Below are 21568 nucleotides of genomic sequence, written 5' to 3' on the forward strand. Positions count from 1 at the left end.
AGACATGAGGGACTCTAACTGAAGAGAAGCAACAGGAGAAAGTTTCACAGTGGAGGTACATCCTTTTGATGCTCTGTACCTAAAAACAAACCAACCCCTGTCATCCTCTTGCCTCACCTCCCCCATCTCTGAACGGTATCTCTGACTTGACAGAAGTTTCCTCAACCGAGTCAACATAGCAGCTAATAAACATGCTGACATTGCATTCTGTTGAAAGCTTCTTGTGCTCTGTTAGGCTATACGGCCTCTTTGTACGTTGCATTATAGCCTGCCATGTGCCAGCCATGTGCTGTATTAAACCCCAGATAACAACATCCTCTGGAAAACGCCTCTTACTCCCTCCAGATGTACATAAAGAATACAAATAGCATATTAAACCTCTTTCTTTCAGTGTCTCCTTTTGACAAGCTATTAAGAACATCCAATCTTCTCCCCTACGCTCCTCATAAAGGGAGTTAATCTCTCCTTGATGGTTAGCTTCAGAAACAAAAGATGGGCATGCAAATCACACTGGATCTAACCAGAGGTGATGAACAGTACACGAGATATAGCTAATATGAAAAAACATCCTTTTTCCCTGATCCATTTTATTTCAAACTGTTAAGTGGTATTAATTGCAACAGAAATTTGCCGATGTAACCAAAGATTATATCCATTACACTACTAAAACACACTCTTTGCTCTAATTAATTTTCAGTACGCATTAGACTGCATTTTGTTACAAGCTGCACAGAGATTAACTCGACCACAGCACACAGCACTGTAGTGTTATTAACTCATATTTCATTGAAAGGTCAGTCTCCCTTTGGTTGTATCCAGAGGAGGCTGTAGTTAAATACCTCACTATCCCATCCACAGAATATAAATGGAATTACATAGCATTGCTTTTATTCACAGATTTCACAGTTACACTGTTTCTTAAATATTACCATCTCTCTGGCTTACAGGGCTTGATCATTGCAAAATGTAAATGCAAAACATCTCTGGCACAGAGATGAGATAACATCTTTTCTGGATCCCCTTTTAAAAATCTAACCTTTCTGAATTTAGCGGGATAAGATTGGGGTAAGCTGTATTTAAATCCTTCTCAAAGATGTGTATCTGGTAGACAGAGATTTTTAAAACCTCGTCATTTACCGTTAGTTTTGAGCCCACAAGAAACTGTGGAGGTAAGCACGGAAATTAGAGTACTTAATGAAAATTCACACGTATCAGAAGTGTGACAGACAAAATTTCTGCCCAGAGCATGCGTATGCAATTACTTCCAGGCACAAAGAGGCCAGTTTTAAAAATGTAGCAAGAATAAGTTAGCTACAAAGGCTTCTGTTGTTGGAGTTAGCACATATCTTAGAATAAGTTAAGTCTAAACTCGTAACTGTAGTTAAGGTTCAGCTCATAGTGCTGTCACCTACAGCAGTTAATCAAAATAGACATAAAATCTGAGGTTCTCAGCAAATAATAAGACTCTTTTTATATGTTTAAGTATATGTGTGATTTTCAACAACAGAAAAGAATGTATTTTCTCAAATAATTTTTAAGGAATATTCTTAAATTTTAGTAAATAAGAAAGGCTCCCATGCTGTGTAGAATTTTCACTGCTCTGTTTTGTTTAATAACCTGCAATCTCTTAACCCTTAGCAACGTACTTTGTGTAAGCGACACATCATTCCCATTCTGAAGTAGCAGGCAAGGTTTTTCTGCCTGCATTCTCCCATTGTGTGGGCGGCACGCAAAGCAAATATCTCTTCCTGCTGGTGCAGTTTCCACTTTTCATCTCTAGTACAATATTCATCTAATCAGACAGTGCCTGTAAATGCAACTTACAAGAGCAGGTTGTAATTTCATTAAAGATGTATTTATTGAGCTAAACCAGCTGTTCTGGGCTGGAATGCAAAAAAAGACCCATGTGATTACTACTCAGTCATTTTTAAGGCAACTGAAAAATACATTTGCTGAGCTAACCTCACTCTCCCAAAGAGCTGGTACTGCTAGCTTTTTCTGTGTAAAAGGTTTAAACAGTTATTATAGTGTGTCATAAATTTTAACTTGTAATTGAAAATCTCTTCACTTCCTCAAGAAAAAAAAATCTGTATTACTTGCTATGTAATTACAGGCTACGCAGCTGCTCTCTTCGGCTTTGCTAGGAAATTTGAAGACATGAAACACTGCACAAACCTTATTCAAATTTTATTAAACTGCTAGTCAAAGATATGTCACTCTCATACTGGAGGCTCACAAATAATATCACCTTCTTCCTGTTCTCCAGACTTAAAAGCAGATGAATCAAGAGTTGATCCAGGCCATATTGAGTTAAAAGCCAGTACTGTAGTTCCTTGCCTTTTAGGAGTCCAACAGCCCCGTAGCAGGAGAGTACAATCTTTATCTCTACCAAGCAGACATCAAAGGGAAAGCTAGCTACCTGAACATGTGATTGGAAAGAGTTCAACATGTACAGATGGTTTTTATTTAACTTTCAAGAGACCCTGGTCATTCTGCATAGCCACCTTTGCCTCAGTTGCTTTAGTACAATTTTTATGCTGTTTACTTGTGTCATTTATAATGAAAGAAACTCTATTCATGAAATAGTGAATCTAATATTGCAGCCAAAGGCATAAGACTAGTGACCCCACAATATCCTGTTCGCCTTCAGTAGTTTGACATGAATCATACTTGATTAACTATTCCCCTAGCCTTTGTGTACTGTGGAAGCTGTGGTTTGATGTTGAATTTTTAGAGCAATTAAAATAAAATATACACCCTGTGCCTCTATGCTTGATTCACAACACATTGCAGTCTTGGGTCACTGGTTCAAAATGGACAGCTTCAGGAACAAAGCTTTACACCCCCCAGACTTGGCATTGTACTTTTGGTCTCCCTGATGGTGCAATATCAATATTTTTAACAGCAAACCATTAACTTGCTGGGACTGCTTTAGGGTCAAAAAAGAATTTTCAAGTCTGAAGATTTAATTTTATTTATTATCATAAAAGAATTATAAAAATGGTTAGCATGAGTAGTATATTGCCACTGTTTTCATTTCCACTTGGCCCTTCTTAACACCTTAATGCTTACCCACAGTTACATAGAAAAGCTCCATGATGTGTACCAAGGTCTTTGAAATTTCAGGTCATGTCTATCAAATTTTGGAAAAGTAACTTCCTTTGACTGTTACTGAGATTTATTTTCCACAGCCAACTTGAAAAGTTCTATAGGAACAATAGGAACCGCTTTAAGATTTTAATTATGAAAATGCAGACTATCAAAGTTGCCTTAGATCATTGATTCAAAAACAGCTGAAATTTGGAATGAAGCTTTACACCCTCAGACCAACCTTATGTCCACCTATTTTCAGTTTTAAAGCATGGTTGTTCAAAAATTTCTGAGTAATTACGCAGACAATTCAATAAAATCCCTGAATTATGATTTTTAAATACCAGTATTTTCAAATATTCCAATCTCTTTAGAAGTTGCTTTTTCTTTTCATTCAATCCAATTGCAGCTTGAGATGCATGCAGTTCACCAGGGACCTTTATAATTAAAACTGTAATAGTCTGAAATTCTTTTCCAATTATTACTCAACACACCGATTGGTGGAGCAATACTGTTTACATATGTCATTAGAACTTATTGTGATTATTTATTATCTCTTTGATCTCACGCTTCTCATTAAGAGCTAAAAGGAAGTAAGATGGAAAAATACAGAAGGATTTTTGAAAGACTATACACCCAGTAAGAGAGATTGTGGTACACAGTGAAATCTCTGCCATTCACCAGGAGCAAATTACAGAAACAGAATGCATGCAAAAATTAAAAATTCAATTTATCACACTTTGCTATCACTGACATGGACACTTGAAAGTTGAACTAGCAGCAGAAAAATTAATAGATTGGCAATAATTGTTGTAACAAATACCTACTATAATCCTGCAGTAATTGAGGGATGAAGCCAGAAGGAAATTGTTGAGAAAGCAAAAATAGACAGATGTGCAAGGAACGGTCATTAGCTGTGGAAACAGGAACTTGACCCTGAAAGCTGCAAGACAAATAGCTGTGCAGATCTGCTCAGAAGAAGGACTTATTTATGTGAAAAGAGTAACAAAGGGAATTTTTTGAGGGTTTCATACTTGACTGTAGATGTTAAAATGCTTGAAAAGCAGAAGTTCAGAAGATGAAAGCTAGTTTCCATTAAGAAAGAAAAAATTTCCCATGTCATCAAGGAGGAAAAACTTATTTTCCCAATTTATAAAACTGTTATATTATCACTTTCTTATCCATTCATTCAGTCTAGAGCTGGGCAAATTTCTTTGTCTACATTAAAAAAAATCCAGAAAAAACCAATAGCTTTTCTTCCAGATAACCTAAATTTAGCTTTCTTGATTAAATATCACATGGCACACTTTGGAAACTTCCACTCTTTGGTGCTGAAGACTCTGCTGATGTTTATAGTTATATAAATGACACATTTATTTTAGAAAATAAAACATAGAGTCCTGATTATCAGAGATATTTGCTTTTGCAGTGTGGACTATACTAGATAACCACAATACATGTGGCTCAGGAGATGGTAAGTCCCTACATCATCATCAGCTATGGCAGTCCTCTATCAGGTGACATGGTCTCCAGCATGTGATTCTGCATTGTGGCCCCTTCCTTGCCCATTCCTATGATATTCTGGGAAGCAGACATTGATAAAGACATATTCCTACTTCCAACTTTTAGATGCTTAAACACAGGTAATGCAATATTAACCATCAGTGTAAAAACCCAACAAAACTTTGTGAGTAGTTTCTGTGCCAGAAGTTGATTATCATCAGAAATTATCTGATGAACCTCCCCTTCTTTTAGTTGAAAGAACAGTGAAAACTCTTCTAATACTTTCTATTTCATTTCTTCTTCCTTAGAGGTCATAAATGAACAAAAAACCAACCTCAAAACACACAGTACTAATACTATGTTTTCAAGTATAGAAGAGAAAGAAGGAACAAAGCTATTAAAAGCAAATTAACTCATGCAACATGCAACTTAATCAAAGGCACTGTCAGTACATCATTTATTATTTCTACTTATGAGATCTAAATGTAGTCATGATTTAAAACAACAGCAGCAGTGAAATAGCAAGACTAAATCACTGAAGCACAACATATTTACTATGGGCTACTCTACAATGCACAGTTAAACAGTAAGTAAAGAGAAAAATTCATCTTGACATCAAAAAGTCTGCTCTTCAAAATAATATTTTATGCATTGGATGCATACATATCTATCAATGTAATTAAAAAAAGCTATGCCATTTTTTAATTTGTTTTAAATTGCAAAGAAAGATAAAATTTCAAAAATTATATATATATAAAGAAATATGTTTTTCTGTATTATGTATCATTAAATAATTACATTAATCTATTTAATGACTGCATATTCAAAGAAGATATGTTACAGAGTTGAGGACGTGGAAACTGAGACAGGTATTCTCCAATTTGAGTTTTGTTATTTTATTAAATATTTTGATACTGAGAAACAAAAGATTATAAACCCAAGATATAAACATGACAAAGTGCTGTGTGGCTATCAGGAATTTTGCCACTGGGTTTCATCCAATTGTAAGTGACATTAAATGCCATATTTAGCAATTGGATGAAGACTGCCAGATAACAGTCTTACCCCATTTCACCTTGTTGGGGTGAATACATACGGCTTGCTGTGATAAAGAAAGCTGACAGCGATGTCTAACTTGTTTTAGTTAGGCCCAGTCTAGTAGTGTGCTCACAGCACACTTAATATACACTGACAGGACCAAACGAGTCACAAACACCATTGCAGCTGCTCTTCCTTAAAGATCACAATTGGAGGAGCAGAAATAACACTGGCAGCCAGCCTACATAAAAGAAGACCAGTGTTTACAGCACTTATTCAAAGAACAGAAAACCTGGATTTTTTCCTTTTTTCAAATTATGCCTGCAGCTTTCTAAGAACGACTAATACTGATGATGAAGAACAACCAACTGTGATGGGAGAAAAGGGTACTCTTCATGCCTCCTGTTGAATTTAACTGCACTGAGCAAAAAGTGAAACAGGATTCACAGGGTCTAAAGGAGAAGGCAGGTGAGGGAGACCTGGATTCTCATTCCTGTTCCCAGACTTATTTCTGTTTTGAATTTTTTTTTTTAATTTGATAAAGATTCAGCATCTATTAGAGTTCCAGAAAGCAGGGACCAAACTCCATTATTAGCTGAAAAGAGTCAGGGAAATGTAGTGTCCTCTTATAAGACAGACTCCCATCCTCCTGATCACTCAAGAATTTGATCTGCATCTGTTCCGGATTAAAGGAATCTTTCTTGAACACAACTGGCCTCTTCCAGATGAAGCATTTCAACTTTATTTTCCACTTCTGACTGTTCCTTTATTTCCACAAGAGGAAGATTTCTTCCTGACACCCAGCAGATACTGGTGAAGGAGCCAGTGAAGCCTGCCACAGAGTTCTGCTTCTAATTCATTCAGCCAGTGTGAATTCATTCAGCCAGTTGCAGAGCCAGCAGCTCTGCAACTCCCCGGCCAAGTTTTCTCCCTTTTGATACCAGCTCATTATTAAGACTACTAGTAATAGTAGCCTTACTAGCACATTCCTAAAACGTTTTTACTTTCCTCCAGCAAATTCAGTGAACACCCTTGTATTCACAATAGCTCTGCATCAATTTCTTTCCTTCCACAGGAATCCGTTACCTGAATACTTCAACTTCGAACAGGTTCCCCTACTCTGCGGGTCCTGGAACACACTTTACGGTGCCAAACACCAGAGACATGGAAAATAAAACTTGCCCATAATTTCCAATAACAAACGATATGCATTAGGGAGCGATTCCAGCATTATTCAACGATGGAAATGTGAAAGCGTTGAGAACACAAACGTTATTCTCACCTTCCTCTTGGTAAATCTGCGTCATCTTTCTTCCACCGGACGGTGGGCTGTGGGTCGCCCTGCACCTGGCACCGGAACTCCACTGCCTCCTCCTCCAGCACCACCTGGTTAATTGGTCTCCGGAGGAACGTGGGCCGCTCTGGAGAGAGACATGAAAACTCCTCAGTGAGTCACAGCATTGGCATTAAAACTTTTGACTTTTCAGCATTTTTTTTTTAACTGATGCACAAAACGAAGAAAGGAGGCTGAGCTCCACAAATTCAGACAAGTGGAACTGATGATGTGCACAAACAGCTCGAGAGACGACTGCCAGATTGGAAACGTGGTGGCCTTCACATCTGGTCCTCATGTACAAACTGAATGCCACCAGAACGAAGCATGTGCTGGAACACACTGCCCACCTGCCAACCAACGGCAAAGTCTTCAAAATTGTGCCCTTCTCTGTGAATGTTTTGGCTCTGCACCACTGCATGCACAGAGTGCGATTTAAAAGCTGCTCTCTGCTCTAAGAATATATGAGTTGCCAATGGAGAAATCCTGCCTTTGGCAATAATCAATACCTTGATACTTTGGAGGAAAACAAACTCTGTGTTATGCATCTCAGCCGACTGTGTACTACCGTACAGAGGTCAAATCTTCCCTGATCTCCATCACTAACTTCACCATGGAAAACTAAATTAAGCTCTGAATAATAAGTTCTGTTTACCCTTGCTATGTTAGCCTGCACAGCTACAAACATTATTAATCATTATAATATTGCACAGGCCTGCTTAAAATCCAGATGCAGAGCCACAATCTGATCTCAGTTATACTGGTACAAATTCAAAGTACCAGTAATTTCATTTGAAAGGATGTCACTGGGGTTAGTTTCCAAGTTGCCTTTGGACTGCATAAATTTTGTTCTGTCCTCTCCTACCCATATCCACACTTTTATTGTCATAAATAATTTATGACAGAGACAAACCGTTATAAGACTGAGTTATATGAAGCAGTATTTCCACTCAAGACCAGTATTTATTTTCAAGGCATTTAAAACTGGTTACACACTGCGTATCACCTTTCATTCTCAGCAAGTTGAAGAATATGAATTCACTTAAAAAATTATTCAAAATTCATACATATGCAAGCAATACCAGACTGACCCAGGCAGTTTGTCTTGGTAACTACAGAACTGAGTTTATAGGTTGGCTATCCATGCTTATTATACACAAATACAAAACATTAAAACAACATTAATAAGGTTGCAAAATCAAGCATGCAGCACCTAAGAAGTGCCAGAATTAAGGCTGTCTACATATCCTTTAATCACTCCATTTCTGTCTATGCCTTATGGGACTGTTTGCAAGTATATGATCGCATACTATTTTTTCCCCAAACATCTCTGGATTGTTGGTATTCATTTAATGAACAGCTGTTTAAAATTTTGCTTTAGTTGTACTGTTTAGTGGGTGGCCTCCTGTCATATTACTCAAACCTCACTCTAAAGACAAAATTATTAATTTCCTCATGACCTCAATTATACCTATCATAATGCTTCATAAACAATTTGCTTATTTTCACAACTCCTCTCTGAGGTGCGATGGACAACTAAGAAAAGAAGGTAAAAATATCTGCTAAATGTGTATGCCCAACTTGAGACACTGAACAGCTAAAGTTTTTTGAGAATTTAGTATTCTTTTTGTATGTTCAAAGCTTAACATCCACCGAATTCAGTCACAGCTGGTAAAACATTCAGCACTTCTACCAATAAGAATCTTAAGTGAGAAAATGAGGAACATAAAAATGGTGACCACCTATTAATACTTTAAATGAAGTATTTACACAGCATCACATAGGAACTCCATTATACAAGCAGGGAACCCATTAGCAGAGAAGAATATATTTTGCCAGCAGAAGAACAGACACAGTCAAGAACCTATAGTTCTTCTCCAGATGCCAGAGATAAAAATGTGTCTAAGGTACAGAGCTGCTTCTGCCCGTATCTCCCACACCATTGCTCTTGTGCTGCTCTTCATGTTGCCTGTTCTCCACACCACCCCTGCAGGTCTCAGCAGCTCTTGGCAAGTAAGTTCAGTGCTAGTCTTCCTCTCCACCTTGAAATCTCAGCCTTTATTCCCTGTTTCAAAGTGTGCATCACCTATGTCCAGTCTTCTCTTCAGCTCCTTGTCCTGATTCTCCTTAAATAGGCAGTCTCTCTTCATCAGATTTTTCCTTCTCTGTGCACCTGCATTCAGTCTCCTGCCTGTTCCCAATCTCCAGCTAGGTTTGGTCCTACCTGTACCTATGTGTCTCATCCAGCCTGTGTCACTGCTTCAAGCTCCTTCTTGTTCCGGTCACTAATTTTGCCAATTTTTTCCAGCTGCAGCCTGGTTCCACAGCTGATTTGTGTCCTCCTAGCCCAGAATATTGCTGTTCACGGCTCGTGCCTAGCAAGCATGCAAGTCCAGTCTCCCTTCCAACTATCCATGCCTTTAACTTCTTCATGTCTTACAGCAAACTCACTCTCTTCTGCTCTGCATTTCATTTACACTTGAACTGCATTGGAGGTTCTTTCCTCTGTGCCTCCCAGACACTGCCCATTCAGAACATTATCACAAGAAAAATTGTCTGAAGTAACCAAGCATCACCCCAGGAGGCTGACAGGACTACTAAACTGCAGTTGCAGGAAAAACACTGTTAAGAACTACACTCTACCTGGTCTCTGTGGAGTCTGATTTTTTTTTTTCCCAAGAGGTTCATAATTAACTAAATTTTGTCAAAATTATTTGAAAAAGCCAAAAATTATATCCCTGGCATAGTAGCTATTTCCTGTCAACTTTTAGGTCCCACTTGTTTGGTATGAGGGACCTGCATTTTCTCAGAACAAAAATCTTCATCCATTCCTCTCCCTTGAATCCTTCCCCAGTTCCCTCCAATTACATCTTTCACCTCCCAACTGCAGGAATATGACATGTGCTAGCACATATTCTTTTCCAACATTGTTAGAAAAGAATGGACTATTTTGGCAAAGTTAAAAAAAAGAAATTCAGTTGAAGCAGACATCAGGCAAAGAAAACTTTGGATAAAGTAGTTTTAGTTTGGCAAAGTTTTTAAAACTGAACAAAGTAACTAGAACAATCATTGCTAACCTTAATGATAAGCACTCTCCTTGGTTTGTCTGTAATTCTGTGGATCTAAAAGGGAATATATTTATGAAAATTTCTCTAGGTTTGCAACAATCCTATTCACAACTTCTCAACTAAAAGAGCTCAGCCCAAGCCCTGCTCCAAGCTCAAACTCAATACATGCTACATTTCAGGTGATCCTAAACTAGGAAATTCAGATCCAGAACAATATCCTTATAGGTCAAGGTGATTTAGAGGCAATGATGATGATACAAGATGATTATATCATTCATATAATTTTAGATAACTCTGCAGGTGCCTGCATGCTGACTTGGTCTGTGAGTAAAAAATATTTTAGACCATGTTTATAAAAGCTGCCTGTAAACATCTAAGAAACTAATGTATGGATATTTATGAAATCATTACTTGTGGCTATAAATGTTTCTCTACAGAAGATGAGTAGATGAGAAGGTGATCCTATCACATTTTGAGGGGAACCAAGTTGATGAGGCAGTAAGTGGTCCAAAGGCCATTAGGTAAATGACTTGATTCCACATGAAGGCAATTTAAGAGTATACCTGTTTCTTTCAGACCAGCCTCTCAAAATTGTGTATTTTCCACAACAGTTAACAATTTGCTAGAAAATAAATAGCTACGTAAGTACAGATCACAATTATCAAGGACATGCAAATTACAGTAACTGTTATTTCCATTTCGCCATCATCTCTGCATTTTGCACAGTGTGAATCAGGAAAGGACAAGTTCTCTCTCATGTTGTTTCCTGCATTTTTATCACTCAGACAACCCCTTGAATATGTCCAATAGCTAATTATACAGCTATAAAGTGATCAGAGTGAATGCCACTGCCAATGCAATTAACATTCTTTATGTGAGATTAACTGGATTTGAGTCACCTGCATAAGTTGCTTACAATGTTAATCTCTCAGGAGACAGAGCACTGCTTGCTTGAGCATGCTAAATAAAAAGGCTTCTTCACACAACCAGGTCAAATATAGTTCCAGAGCCAAACCTGAGAAAAATCTCTCTTGACTTTTTCCTTTTTAAATCGTTTGCCCATAATAAAGCCTTGTGGTATAATTAAACATTGTTACTCTGTCAACAGTATTCAGAACATAATATACTTGAAAAAGAGCAAGAAAAAGAAATAAATTAAAATTACAGACATACTTTTTTTAATATAGCTATTTTATAAGCTTTCACTGAGTAAATAAGGTACCCACTGCCCAGACTTTCTCTGATGAATATTAAAAATCTTTGAGGAGAACTATAAAATAGGTCACAGTTATATGTCATGTCGGCCAGTTGTGCTATTACTAGGGTGACCTTTATAACTTCAGAATAAACTCTGCTTGCAGTTATAAAAGGGGATTGTTAATGCAGTCGGGATAGACACCTACAATATGTTGCAGTGCTTGAGATATGCACTGCAAGAAAACCTGGGTTAAATAGTTCAGTGGATGTAAGTCTACAGAACTCATCCTAACCGGAAAAACAGAGTCCTTTCCTTGCTCTGGGTGCTGACTCAAGTTAACCCCACAACTCAATTTTTCCTCTATTTACCAATTGGTGTGTGTATCACAGTCCATTAGAGACATTCTGATGACCTTCAGATGTATTACTGCCCTTTCTCTGTTCCTCAAAAACTTAGACAACCATATACGGGACCTCAATCTAATTAAAATGCTCCTAACTACCTTAATATATTTTCTCTGCTGAGGCAACTGCTGGAGTGAAGGATTTGATTGTCCCTATAATGCAGAGACTCAATCTGATTTAGAACTGTTTTCTCCTTCTTTCCTAGAGAGAAGGCATCATATTTTTAAAAATGCTTCCCTATTCTAGAAAGGAGCACTAAAACTTGTATTAAAAGGCTCACCTTGGGGAAGGATTTAATACTAAATAGTTAAAAGAAAAAAAAAAGAGCAAGCAAGCAACCAACCAACTCGTGCCTTCTTTTTCACCCTAGAGTTCTGATGTAAATGAAAAAAAGTAACATCAAATTGACAGAAGTAAATTTCATTTCAGACCACTGTCAATATGGTAGACATTTCATTAACCACAACATGATCTGGACAACATAAAACTCTTACTGACAAAAATGAAGATATGGAAGAAGACAAGATACTAGAATCTCACTGAATTTGCACGTGCTGACCAAATTTGTGTGTGCTGACCACTTTTTAAAAAAGTGAAAATACAGTTGCAAAACCATATGGTTTCATATTTAAAGACATTCTTCTACTGTCTCTCTTTGGGCATTTTATTCCTTTTTCATTTGAGAAATAAGCATTTGTGGAGATACTGCTAACTTCTACACTCTAAACATTAACCAAGATCCTGCAAGCTTGCACAGTAAAGGTACTGAACATTGTAAGAGGCACATGCAAATAAATTGGAATGATTTTTACCAATCATTAGAGCTTTTCTCTATTAACACACATGTACTATTGTGTTAGTTTCAGGAACAGCTTTTTCTGGACAGTAGGTACAGACTTTGGAAATTAAATCAGACCCTTTTTCAGAGTAGTATGATTACCCCATTACAACATGTCAGTATCTGTGGATGACAAATACTGCAAAGCCAGATTATCTTTTTACAAACTGCCATAAGCATACTGTAAATGGTAAATGTAAGGATTTGAAGAAAAGCAGGAGGAGCTTTGCTTTGAAGGACAAAATAAATACTGATGGTTTGCCTGTCTTGAACAGAACTGTGAATGTACACCTGATTTAGGTAGGTTTTCTGTGTGGCTGGGAAACTTGGGACTACTTTGCAGGATATGATGGGACAAGACTTTACTAAGGCCCTCTATACAGTCAGAGTTCAGGAAGGTAAAAAATGGGGCACAATATCTTCATTAAGGGGCTTTCGGATTCTCTCCCCTAACATCATGCTGTCTATAGTAAACCCTTTCTGGGACTATTGTATCTCTTTCAACCTGGCAATATCTGGAGAACATCAAATGTAAATACCCCTTCAAGCATCAGACAAAAATACTTCATCCCACAGGACATTATTAGCGGAGAAAAGATTCAGGTACCAAGGCTAAAAATGAAAGATTAGTCTAAAACAATCTTTAATATAGCTGAACTGACATATCTTTTAGGATATTTTTGTCCTTTTCTCCGTTATGCTTCATGTTCTTTCGAGGCTCTTCTAAATGTATTTCAGTCTTTTTCCACTGCCTGTTGCCAGCCTCTTGAAGTCAACATATTCAGGCTTCCATTGATTCCACTGGACTTCTGAATCAATATACAAGATACACCTTTGTACACTCTCCACAAACTTGCTTTTTAAGTCCAAAGGAAACAAAAGGAGTTTGAAATCATTAAGCCATCTTGAAAACTTGAGAACAGTGCAATAGCATGACTAAATGACAAGAAATTAATTAAATGGTAATCCTTACTTTATTTAATTTATGGCTTCATACTAGGTATTTGCATACCAAACTTTCCTACACACTGAATCATGAAACTGTTTCTGTTTTGCATCTGGCTTGAATTCTGTTCAGCCAGAGCATATGAGCCTAAGCACAAGTAAACCAGCCTAACTTGTATCACTTGCGCTTCTGAATTTGGCCTTTAGAATACAGTATGTTCATAATAATAAAGTACTGCACTGCCATTTTTTGTGAATGTTAGGATTAATGGATTACTTCTTAACTTCCTTAAGAGCCACCTCTGTCATCTTGGTCTGCTCCAAGATTGCACCTTGGAGACCCGTGAAGGCAAAAACCAGCAGTAGTGCCTGGAAGAGAGGACTAATAAAATCTAATGGCATCGGTGTCAATATTCAAAACACAAGAATAATTTGGGGAAGCACTGTTTATATAATCAGTTTGTGTTATGACATTTTACTGTGAAAGTCTGGTGATTTTCTGCTTGTAGAAGAATCCTGACTGGGGAACAAAAGACATGCAATCTGAACAGACACCTACAACGTGCTGGAACTCACTGCAGATTAGAGCCTAAATGCTCAAAATTGTTTCCTATAGGGTTCCTATATTCCTAGATAGGGTGGGAAAAGATCACTTATTTTGTGAAGGTTTTTCATGTATTATCCATAACTATTTTTCAGTAAAGGTTATTGAATGAGCACCCATCTGAGTGCATATATTCTGCACATGGGGAACTCTTCTCCTCCCACTTCTTTCCAAGGTTTTCATTGACCTTTTCTTTTTATTTTTAACTCAAGAAAGGTGTAATCTTTTAGGCTAGGCTTCCTTGCTGTTCCTATCAGGCCACCAGTTACCACCACACCGGCTCAGGTTTTCCAGGGGCAATGCCTCAAGCTAAATTTATTGCACAGGGAACCAGAGATCTGTCATGACTGACATGCAGAAATTAACTTCAGGTATTACAGAAAAACTTGCAGAGCCAAAAGTAACAAGTGGCCAACTCCTGGGAAGGTTTAAGAACTGGTGTGAAACAGTTCAATTTCCTGCAGTACAGTGTGTTTACTAAGGCCCCCTTCATAGGGGAAAAAGGGGTTTTTGGTTTGTTATTTGGAAAAGGAGCAGAGACATTAATAATCAGCTAATTAATATACATTGCTGTCCAGAATCAGCACCAGTTCTTGGCTAGCCAGCCACATTATTCAATCCTCTAAGTCTCTTACTTAACATACCTTCATTTTAACTATAAAGCCTATGTTCAAATACATTCAGAACAGCTGAAGTTGGGCACCTGAATAATATCTAAGCGTTACATTATTTTTAGTATATTTTTTTCCACATTTGCACTACTGCCATGTTTCTCAAACCTGTGAATTAGGGCCTTGTGCTTGCAGAGGACAGCTATGAACTTTAACAGATAGCCAGACTTTCTGCCCACATTCAGTAAAGCCAATCTGAACATGCACAGCCAACCTGATGTTTCCCAGAGTTGCTGGATTTGTCGTGTACACTCAGACTGATGGTAGTGTCCAACACACACATTGCTTCCTGGAAACATCATGGATGATGCTCTCCAGCACACCATGCACGTGCACATGCACAGACTCCTGCCTACGATCCAGGAATGGGTGCAGTTGGGAAGGGGTACAACTCTGCTACTGCTGGAAGGCCAATCCAAGGCACCTTCCTTCCTATGCAGCAGACCAGGACTAACCTGGACACATCTATATGGTGAGCCCAATATGCTAACACAAGAACTTCACAGCCAGATAGCAGCACAGGATGGATGAATTGTCTTGTCAGACAACGGATAACATGAGTACCTGCTTACTGCATGCTACTCATGTATAGCGAAAGGCAAGATAGGAAGGGAACCCTATGCCCTAGACAGGAAGTGAATACCTTGAAAGAAAAGGCATTTGGGATAGGAAGGTACCTAAACAGAAAGGAAATTTTAGATACAATTTTCTTTAGATAGACTAACACAATTATGAAAAAAGTGAAACGTACAATTTCATTTATTGCTGATTTTGTACAGTACTTGCAACATAGACTTAGACTGTACTTTACTAGTTGATTGCTATGATTAAATCCTGTAACAATTTTTCAGAATCTGGTAATTGACTATATAACATTTTACATGGCAAACCTAATACTTTTCAGATCTCTGCAGGATATGAAATTATATGCATATTTCATAATTTTTATTCCTACAGTTCAGTGCTTTTTAACAAATTATTTTCTTAAGGATTTCTTAAGGCTTTGTAGTTTTGGACTGCAATCTGCTTACTCTCCACAGGGAGTATTATCAGAGATTACCAGTACTTAAACTGATGAAGAAGATACCTCAGGTCTCTTTCACATCTATATAAAGGCACAACCTCAACATATTGGTTGCAATAGAGATAATAATTTGATAGAGATCCTTTCAGTATTTTTGCAAGGTATACGAGTTAAATTTTTCAAATTCATATGCTTCCTTGAATCCATAACAAAGTAAGTAAAGTGGAAGCCTTTACAGTTTGCAATGCTGGAGAGTAACAAATCCTCAGTTACTCATGGATCTTGTCTAACAGAAACCTTTCTATGCCTTCTGTGACTCCCACAGTTTGTTTGTTTGTTTTTCAGGTGGACAAACAAATGTTGAAATGCACACATCTGAAACACAGATAGTAATATTTGTGATTGGGTTTCTCAGGGTACCATATTAGGCAGAAGGTGAACAGATTAGGAGCACCTGCTTTATAAAGGAGCTTAGCATCTCTATGAAAAGTCTTACTGGAATTACAAGAAGTCTTATTCGTATTTCCGCTATGTATCAAGAAAGTAGCAGGAGGGAGCATTACAGTTATTTCTCTTTCTCTTTTGTATTTATACATTCTTCTTTAGCAGTGAGGGTTATTTTTTCCTTATTGATTTTCTTTTGTTTGCTCAAGACCTCTTGACTGATACCTTGACTGACAGAAACATAGCTAATGGTGAATAGAAATGGCCTGACTGCAGGATCTACCACAGCAGGATTTTATGACCTTGCTTTTTATCCAGTCGTTAGCAGAGTGGATCCAGCTCTAGGTTCAGTATTACTCTATTCTTGCTCTAGGCCTCTCCATCAGGCAAATGATCCTTATAACTTCTTGCCTCACCCATCAAGTCTGGCAGCTGCGTCACACAGAAAACCTACCCATTTCTGATTCATTTGGCAACACCAAAAACCAAAGGGATGCCTGGCTTACATAATAAAAAGCTGTTCTGTGTCCTTTAAAAGGAAAAAAAAGACAGATGTATCCTTATACATTCAATGAGCTGATCTCGAGATTTTATCTATGGACTTTTTACTGGGCAATTGAGCTCTTTTGTGCTCTATGACAAAGATTTGATTTCACAATCCCACAGGAAGAAGGAATTATTTAAATAGGCAGCGCTGGTCCAAATCTCTGTTAAGTAGGCACTGTCAACTGAGTTAAAAGTGGCTCAATTATATTTGGCAATTTTGTGAGGGAGAGCATTATCTCCTGGATTATGGTTTCTGAGCATATGCATATCACTAAGGACCTCCAATTAGATTTAAACTATGTGCTTAGAAAGAAAATGTTGGACCATCACAGCTTCATATTTATACATTGCCACCTTTGAAACCTGGTCATCTTAGGAAACTGTGTAATGCAGCTTAGGTAATACTACTGTATATTGTTAACCTGATTTTGTCACACATTTTGATGACTTGGCTAGGTCAATTCAATACATGACATTTATAGCAAAAAGAAAACAAAAGCTTGAGTAAAAAGAAAACAGAAGCTTGAGTAGCTTTACCAAAGACAGTCAGCTCTGCTGGATCGCTGTCTCGCTCCCCCACCATGTTGGTTCCAACACAAGTGTACATGCCAGCGTCACTTTTTCTTGTATTGGAGATCATCAGCTTTCCACCACGTATCTGTTTCAAAACAAGAAATGTATCTGTAACTTCAGATAAACAAAAGGTATCAGAAAAAAGCTGCATTCTCAGGCAGCAAAAGTCCAGAATTTAGGCATTTAAAAGTCAGGATTTTTTTGGTAAACATATGTAATACTTAAAAAATTGTAATCCTGTCTACCTGGATTTAAAAATCTTTAAGCTGTTCTGGAAGACATTTTATCCTACTGATCACTTTTAACTGCATCTCAATTTTTTATTTTCATTAGATGGTTTACAATTGAAAGACCACATTTCTTGCTGCCTATTTAGCAATGCAGTACTTATATTTCTTGCATGATACTATGTAAAGCATTCTTGATGGATCTCTTCAAAAAAACACAGTTTTACTTAGTTTTATTTATTTAATTTGTTTTATTGTTATCGGTGCTTGAATAGCTTTGTTGTTCACTAATTAAGAGAGATTTTCTGCTTTTCTTCATGATGCAAAACGACTGAATCTAGCCCACACTGAAAATTCACCTGGCTCCCATAAGCCTCATCATTTTCCCTGCCGCAGAGGAGATTTGGCGAGTGAAAGAGCAGAGCAGCTAAAAAGAAACACAGTAACTAATCTGTAGCTTGTGGAATCATGGTCAGTGTCGGAAGTCAGAACATCAGCTGGGGTGTTTCAAAATAAGCTAGGAATATAGCCCAAGAGACTCGAGAGTCAGGGAGCAGTAGCCAGTTCCCTGTCACTTTTCCTTCCTCCTTTACTCTTGAGTAGACCCTCGCAGAGACAGCCTGGCCACAGTAACACAAACAACAACTGCTGACATTGTTTAGCTTGATATATTGCCTCTGCCATCCAAAGCAAAGGACGAGTCTTCCAGTAGTGCTTCCATATTGAATAAGATCAGCACTGAATGAGTTACATATCACTACATACAGCATAAAACTTTATTAAGGAATATTAATAATGAATATTAATAGTGAAAAGCTAAGCATCTAAAAATTTGGAATAAAATATACCCATGCAACCCTAATTTGTCCCATTTGTTTACACATACTGTGATACCATTTCTAACAACTTAATAAGTTAGATCTTTTTACGGGATCCTTCTTCTTTCCGTATACAGAATGAACCATCCCAGAATTCAACCAGTCTTATTCACTTACTCAATATGTATTCCTGTCTAAGATATATTGTTTTTTAGAGTATAGCTTCAACCTTTGTTTAGAATAGTTTCCAATTACTATGCTAAATTTGACATTACAAACATCATCTTAAGTCTGTTTTCCTCAGAATATTTGTGAACCTCATACACATTATTGAATTTGTTTTTAAAAGACCTCTTTGATATAAGGGTTGGTATTATTCTCATTTCACAGAGAACTGAGATCTAGAAAGGGTAAAGCAAATTTGGTCAAAAACATCCACTAACTGAATCCCAAGGCGAGACACCTGGCACCTAATATCAGAGTACTTTCAATGATCAAATCTACAACTCGCTCTGACTTCAGTTACAATGGTTAAACAAATCAAGCCTCAGGAATTTCAAGTCAGACACCAAAACCAGAAGGAATAAACATTTTTTTCTCCTTATTTAGGAAAGCTCACAGAATAATACTGCCAAGTGTCTCTACGGAAATGGCGAGTATATTCAGATCCATTTCTGTTTCCCTCTGCTGTTTCAGAAGCCCCAGCTTCTCTGCGTGTCCTTACCACTGTCTTGAACTGCATGTTCCTCTGAGCTTTTTTTATTCTATGCCTGCTAACTCAAAGCCAGGCAGCTTCTGTCCTCCACTCCAGCATTGTACATAGTCAGCTACAGAGCAAGACCTAAAGCTATGAAGTCCTGCGGTGCTCAGCTGCGGGGTTTTAACGTAGGCCCCCTATCTATAAAAATGACCTCGTAATTGTACTCACACTGATTCGCTCTTCCCTGTCATCAATGCGGACTTTATCTTTCTTCCAGTAGATGGTAGGCTCAGGATGTCCACGAGGTGGCTGGCATTCAAGAATGGCAGGCTCTCCAGCTGCCACCACAACATCTGTAGGGTTTTGGCGGAAGTCATCCCGGAGCACTAATACAATAAATGAGAGAGAGAAGAAAAAAATTACTAGAAATGGCATAATCATAAACAAGGGAAAAAATACATGCATACACATATATGTAATTAAAAACTCCAAACATTAACCTGGTCTCAATCACTATCAGATGATGACTTTGTATTGTATATTTATTATAAAAGACCTCATAAAACCATTTGCTGAAGTGTGACCTTTTATCCAAAAGAAGCACATTTAAAATGTATTTTTTTCCTTATTTTTTCTCCAATGTAAGAGCCATTATGGGAATGTAATATTCCTTGCAAAAATAGTATTGCAGGTCTGATACTGAGTTATTTTCAGAAAAGAAAACAGCATGCTGAACACATTGCTTGCCAAGATCTCCAATTACAGTATAAGCTAGGTAAAGAAGGGACACAACTGATACCGAATTGCGGAGTTCTGCCTTGATTAAAGGTAGTATAATTATTGTTATCACCAAATAGATGCTGAAGTGATCATCAGTTTTGAAATGTGCCAAGCAAATCAAGCTGATGTTAGTGTGCTACCACAAAACCTGTTTCTTCCTTTTTTTTTTTTTTTTGATATTACTGTAACTCTGACCAGTGCTGTCCCACAACATCTAAAGAGAAAAGCATTTAAATCACCAAGCTGTTTGAAAACTAAATTAGGCAATACATACTAGCTTCTTATGTAAATCATGCTTCTATAGAGAGGGATTAGGTCCAACTAGCTGGCTTCAGTGTACTAAAATGATATCCACTTCATTGTTATTCTTCCACGTGTGTCCTAGTCTCTAGGTTAATTGACATTCTTATAAACATAAAACTGAAAATAGCTCTAGATGAGCTACTGAAATAGAATTTAGGGCATTTCCTCTCCTTGAATTTCAGCAACGTACAGCTTTCATTACAGCTTTAAGACAGTTCTCGCCCTTAATGGAACCAGGGCCCTCTGAGAAATTAGAAAACACTGTAGCCTTGTGAAGGGGCAAGCCAGGAAGAGTTCAGCAGAAATTGTTCACTCTCGTTTTATAAGGAGAGATGATTTACTGCTTTCAATGTTAATAAAATGTGCCCCATTTTAACATTTGGAATTGAATATTTTTCCATTCTGTAACAAGTCAGAAGAAAATACGATTAATAGGTACAAGAAATACTCCCTGAATGGGGTGAAGTGAGGGGGCCTTAAACGTGATACTCAAATGACACACGAGGTAACTTTTATTGTTCCCCTTTTTGGGATACACAGGTAGATCCCAAAAGAAGAAGGGAATTAACTGGAAGTTAATTCCTTTTCTAACACAAAAGTGAGCCATTATTTAAGTCTTGCTTTTCAAGCATAAAATGGAAGTGACAGGACTTGTCGGCAATAAGTGCGACTCTGGCGAGAACCCAGATTCTTCCCAAATAGTACATCCAATACGTATCTTTTTCCCAACAAATAACTAAAAGTCTCAGCCCTAAAAGTATCTCTGATTAATACAAATCACTAATAAACTTTTGAGTAACTATAATCAAATCAACAGAAATAGAATTCATAGTTTCAACATGAAATGGAATAAAATTACGTAATGTATAACACAGAAATAGTATGCTGAAAATCACGGGCTGCTGACTATTTGGCATTACATTTTGCAAACAAAGCCAAGAAGGCTAATATCACAGAAGTTTCAGGAAAGGAAAAGAAAAAAAAAATTCTTCAAAACCACCTACTCTGGGGAACATCTTTATGTGTCTCTGTGACCACTATGATACACAGGGGAAAAAAATACTTCTAGGCAGCAACATGCCCTCTCTCATACAACTGGCAAACAGATATCAACCATCAATTTCTCCCATTGCTATTACACCAAAAAAAACCATATTAATTTTGATTGGCTTGATTCTTTGCAAAGTTACAGAACTTTCATGCAAATCCATTAGTGGAAAATCTCCAGAAAATCAGCAGATCCAAAGGCCAAGAATTTTCTCATAGTGTAATGACTTTATACTCCTGACTCCTAACTCCTGGCAGCAAGACTAAGGAAAGTGTTTTCCTTGAACGTTGCAAGCTGCTATATAAAGCTGCCAAACAGAGTTTGTTGGGGTGATACAGAGAAAATTACATTAACTTTCTCTGAATCATTCCAGAAACTGTGTAAGGCTCCAATCAGTCTCAGAATATGAGGGT

General features: G+C 37.5%; 1 protein-coding gene across 16 annotated transcripts in view; it reads right to left on the minus strand.

The window, feature by feature from the left end:
* The window catches only part of ROBO2 (roundabout guidance receptor 2), a 469585-nt gene that overhangs the window by 132645 nt on the left and 315372 nt on the right, over positions 1 to 21568 (minus strand). For all 16 annotated transcript variants that reach the window (XM_064523330.1, XM_064523361.1, XM_064523351.1 and 13 more), the window contains exons 3-5: positions 19253 to 19410; positions 17244 to 17364; positions 6914 to 7052 (exon numbers count right to left, since the gene is read on the minus strand). In XM_064523330.1, the coding sequence (XP_064379400.1) occupies positions 6914 to 7052; positions 17244 to 17364; positions 19253 to 19410 (418 nt within the window). The remainder of the gene's footprint in view (positions 1 to 6913; positions 7053 to 17243; positions 17365 to 19252; positions 19411 to 21568) is intronic.

This window comes from Dromaius novaehollandiae, chromosome 1 (assembly GCF_036370855.1).
Source record: "Dromaius novaehollandiae isolate bDroNov1 chromosome 1, bDroNov1.hap1, whole genome shotgun sequence".
Classification (NCBI taxonomy): domain Eukaryota; kingdom Metazoa; phylum Chordata; class Aves; order Casuariiformes; family Dromaiidae; genus Dromaius; species Dromaius novaehollandiae.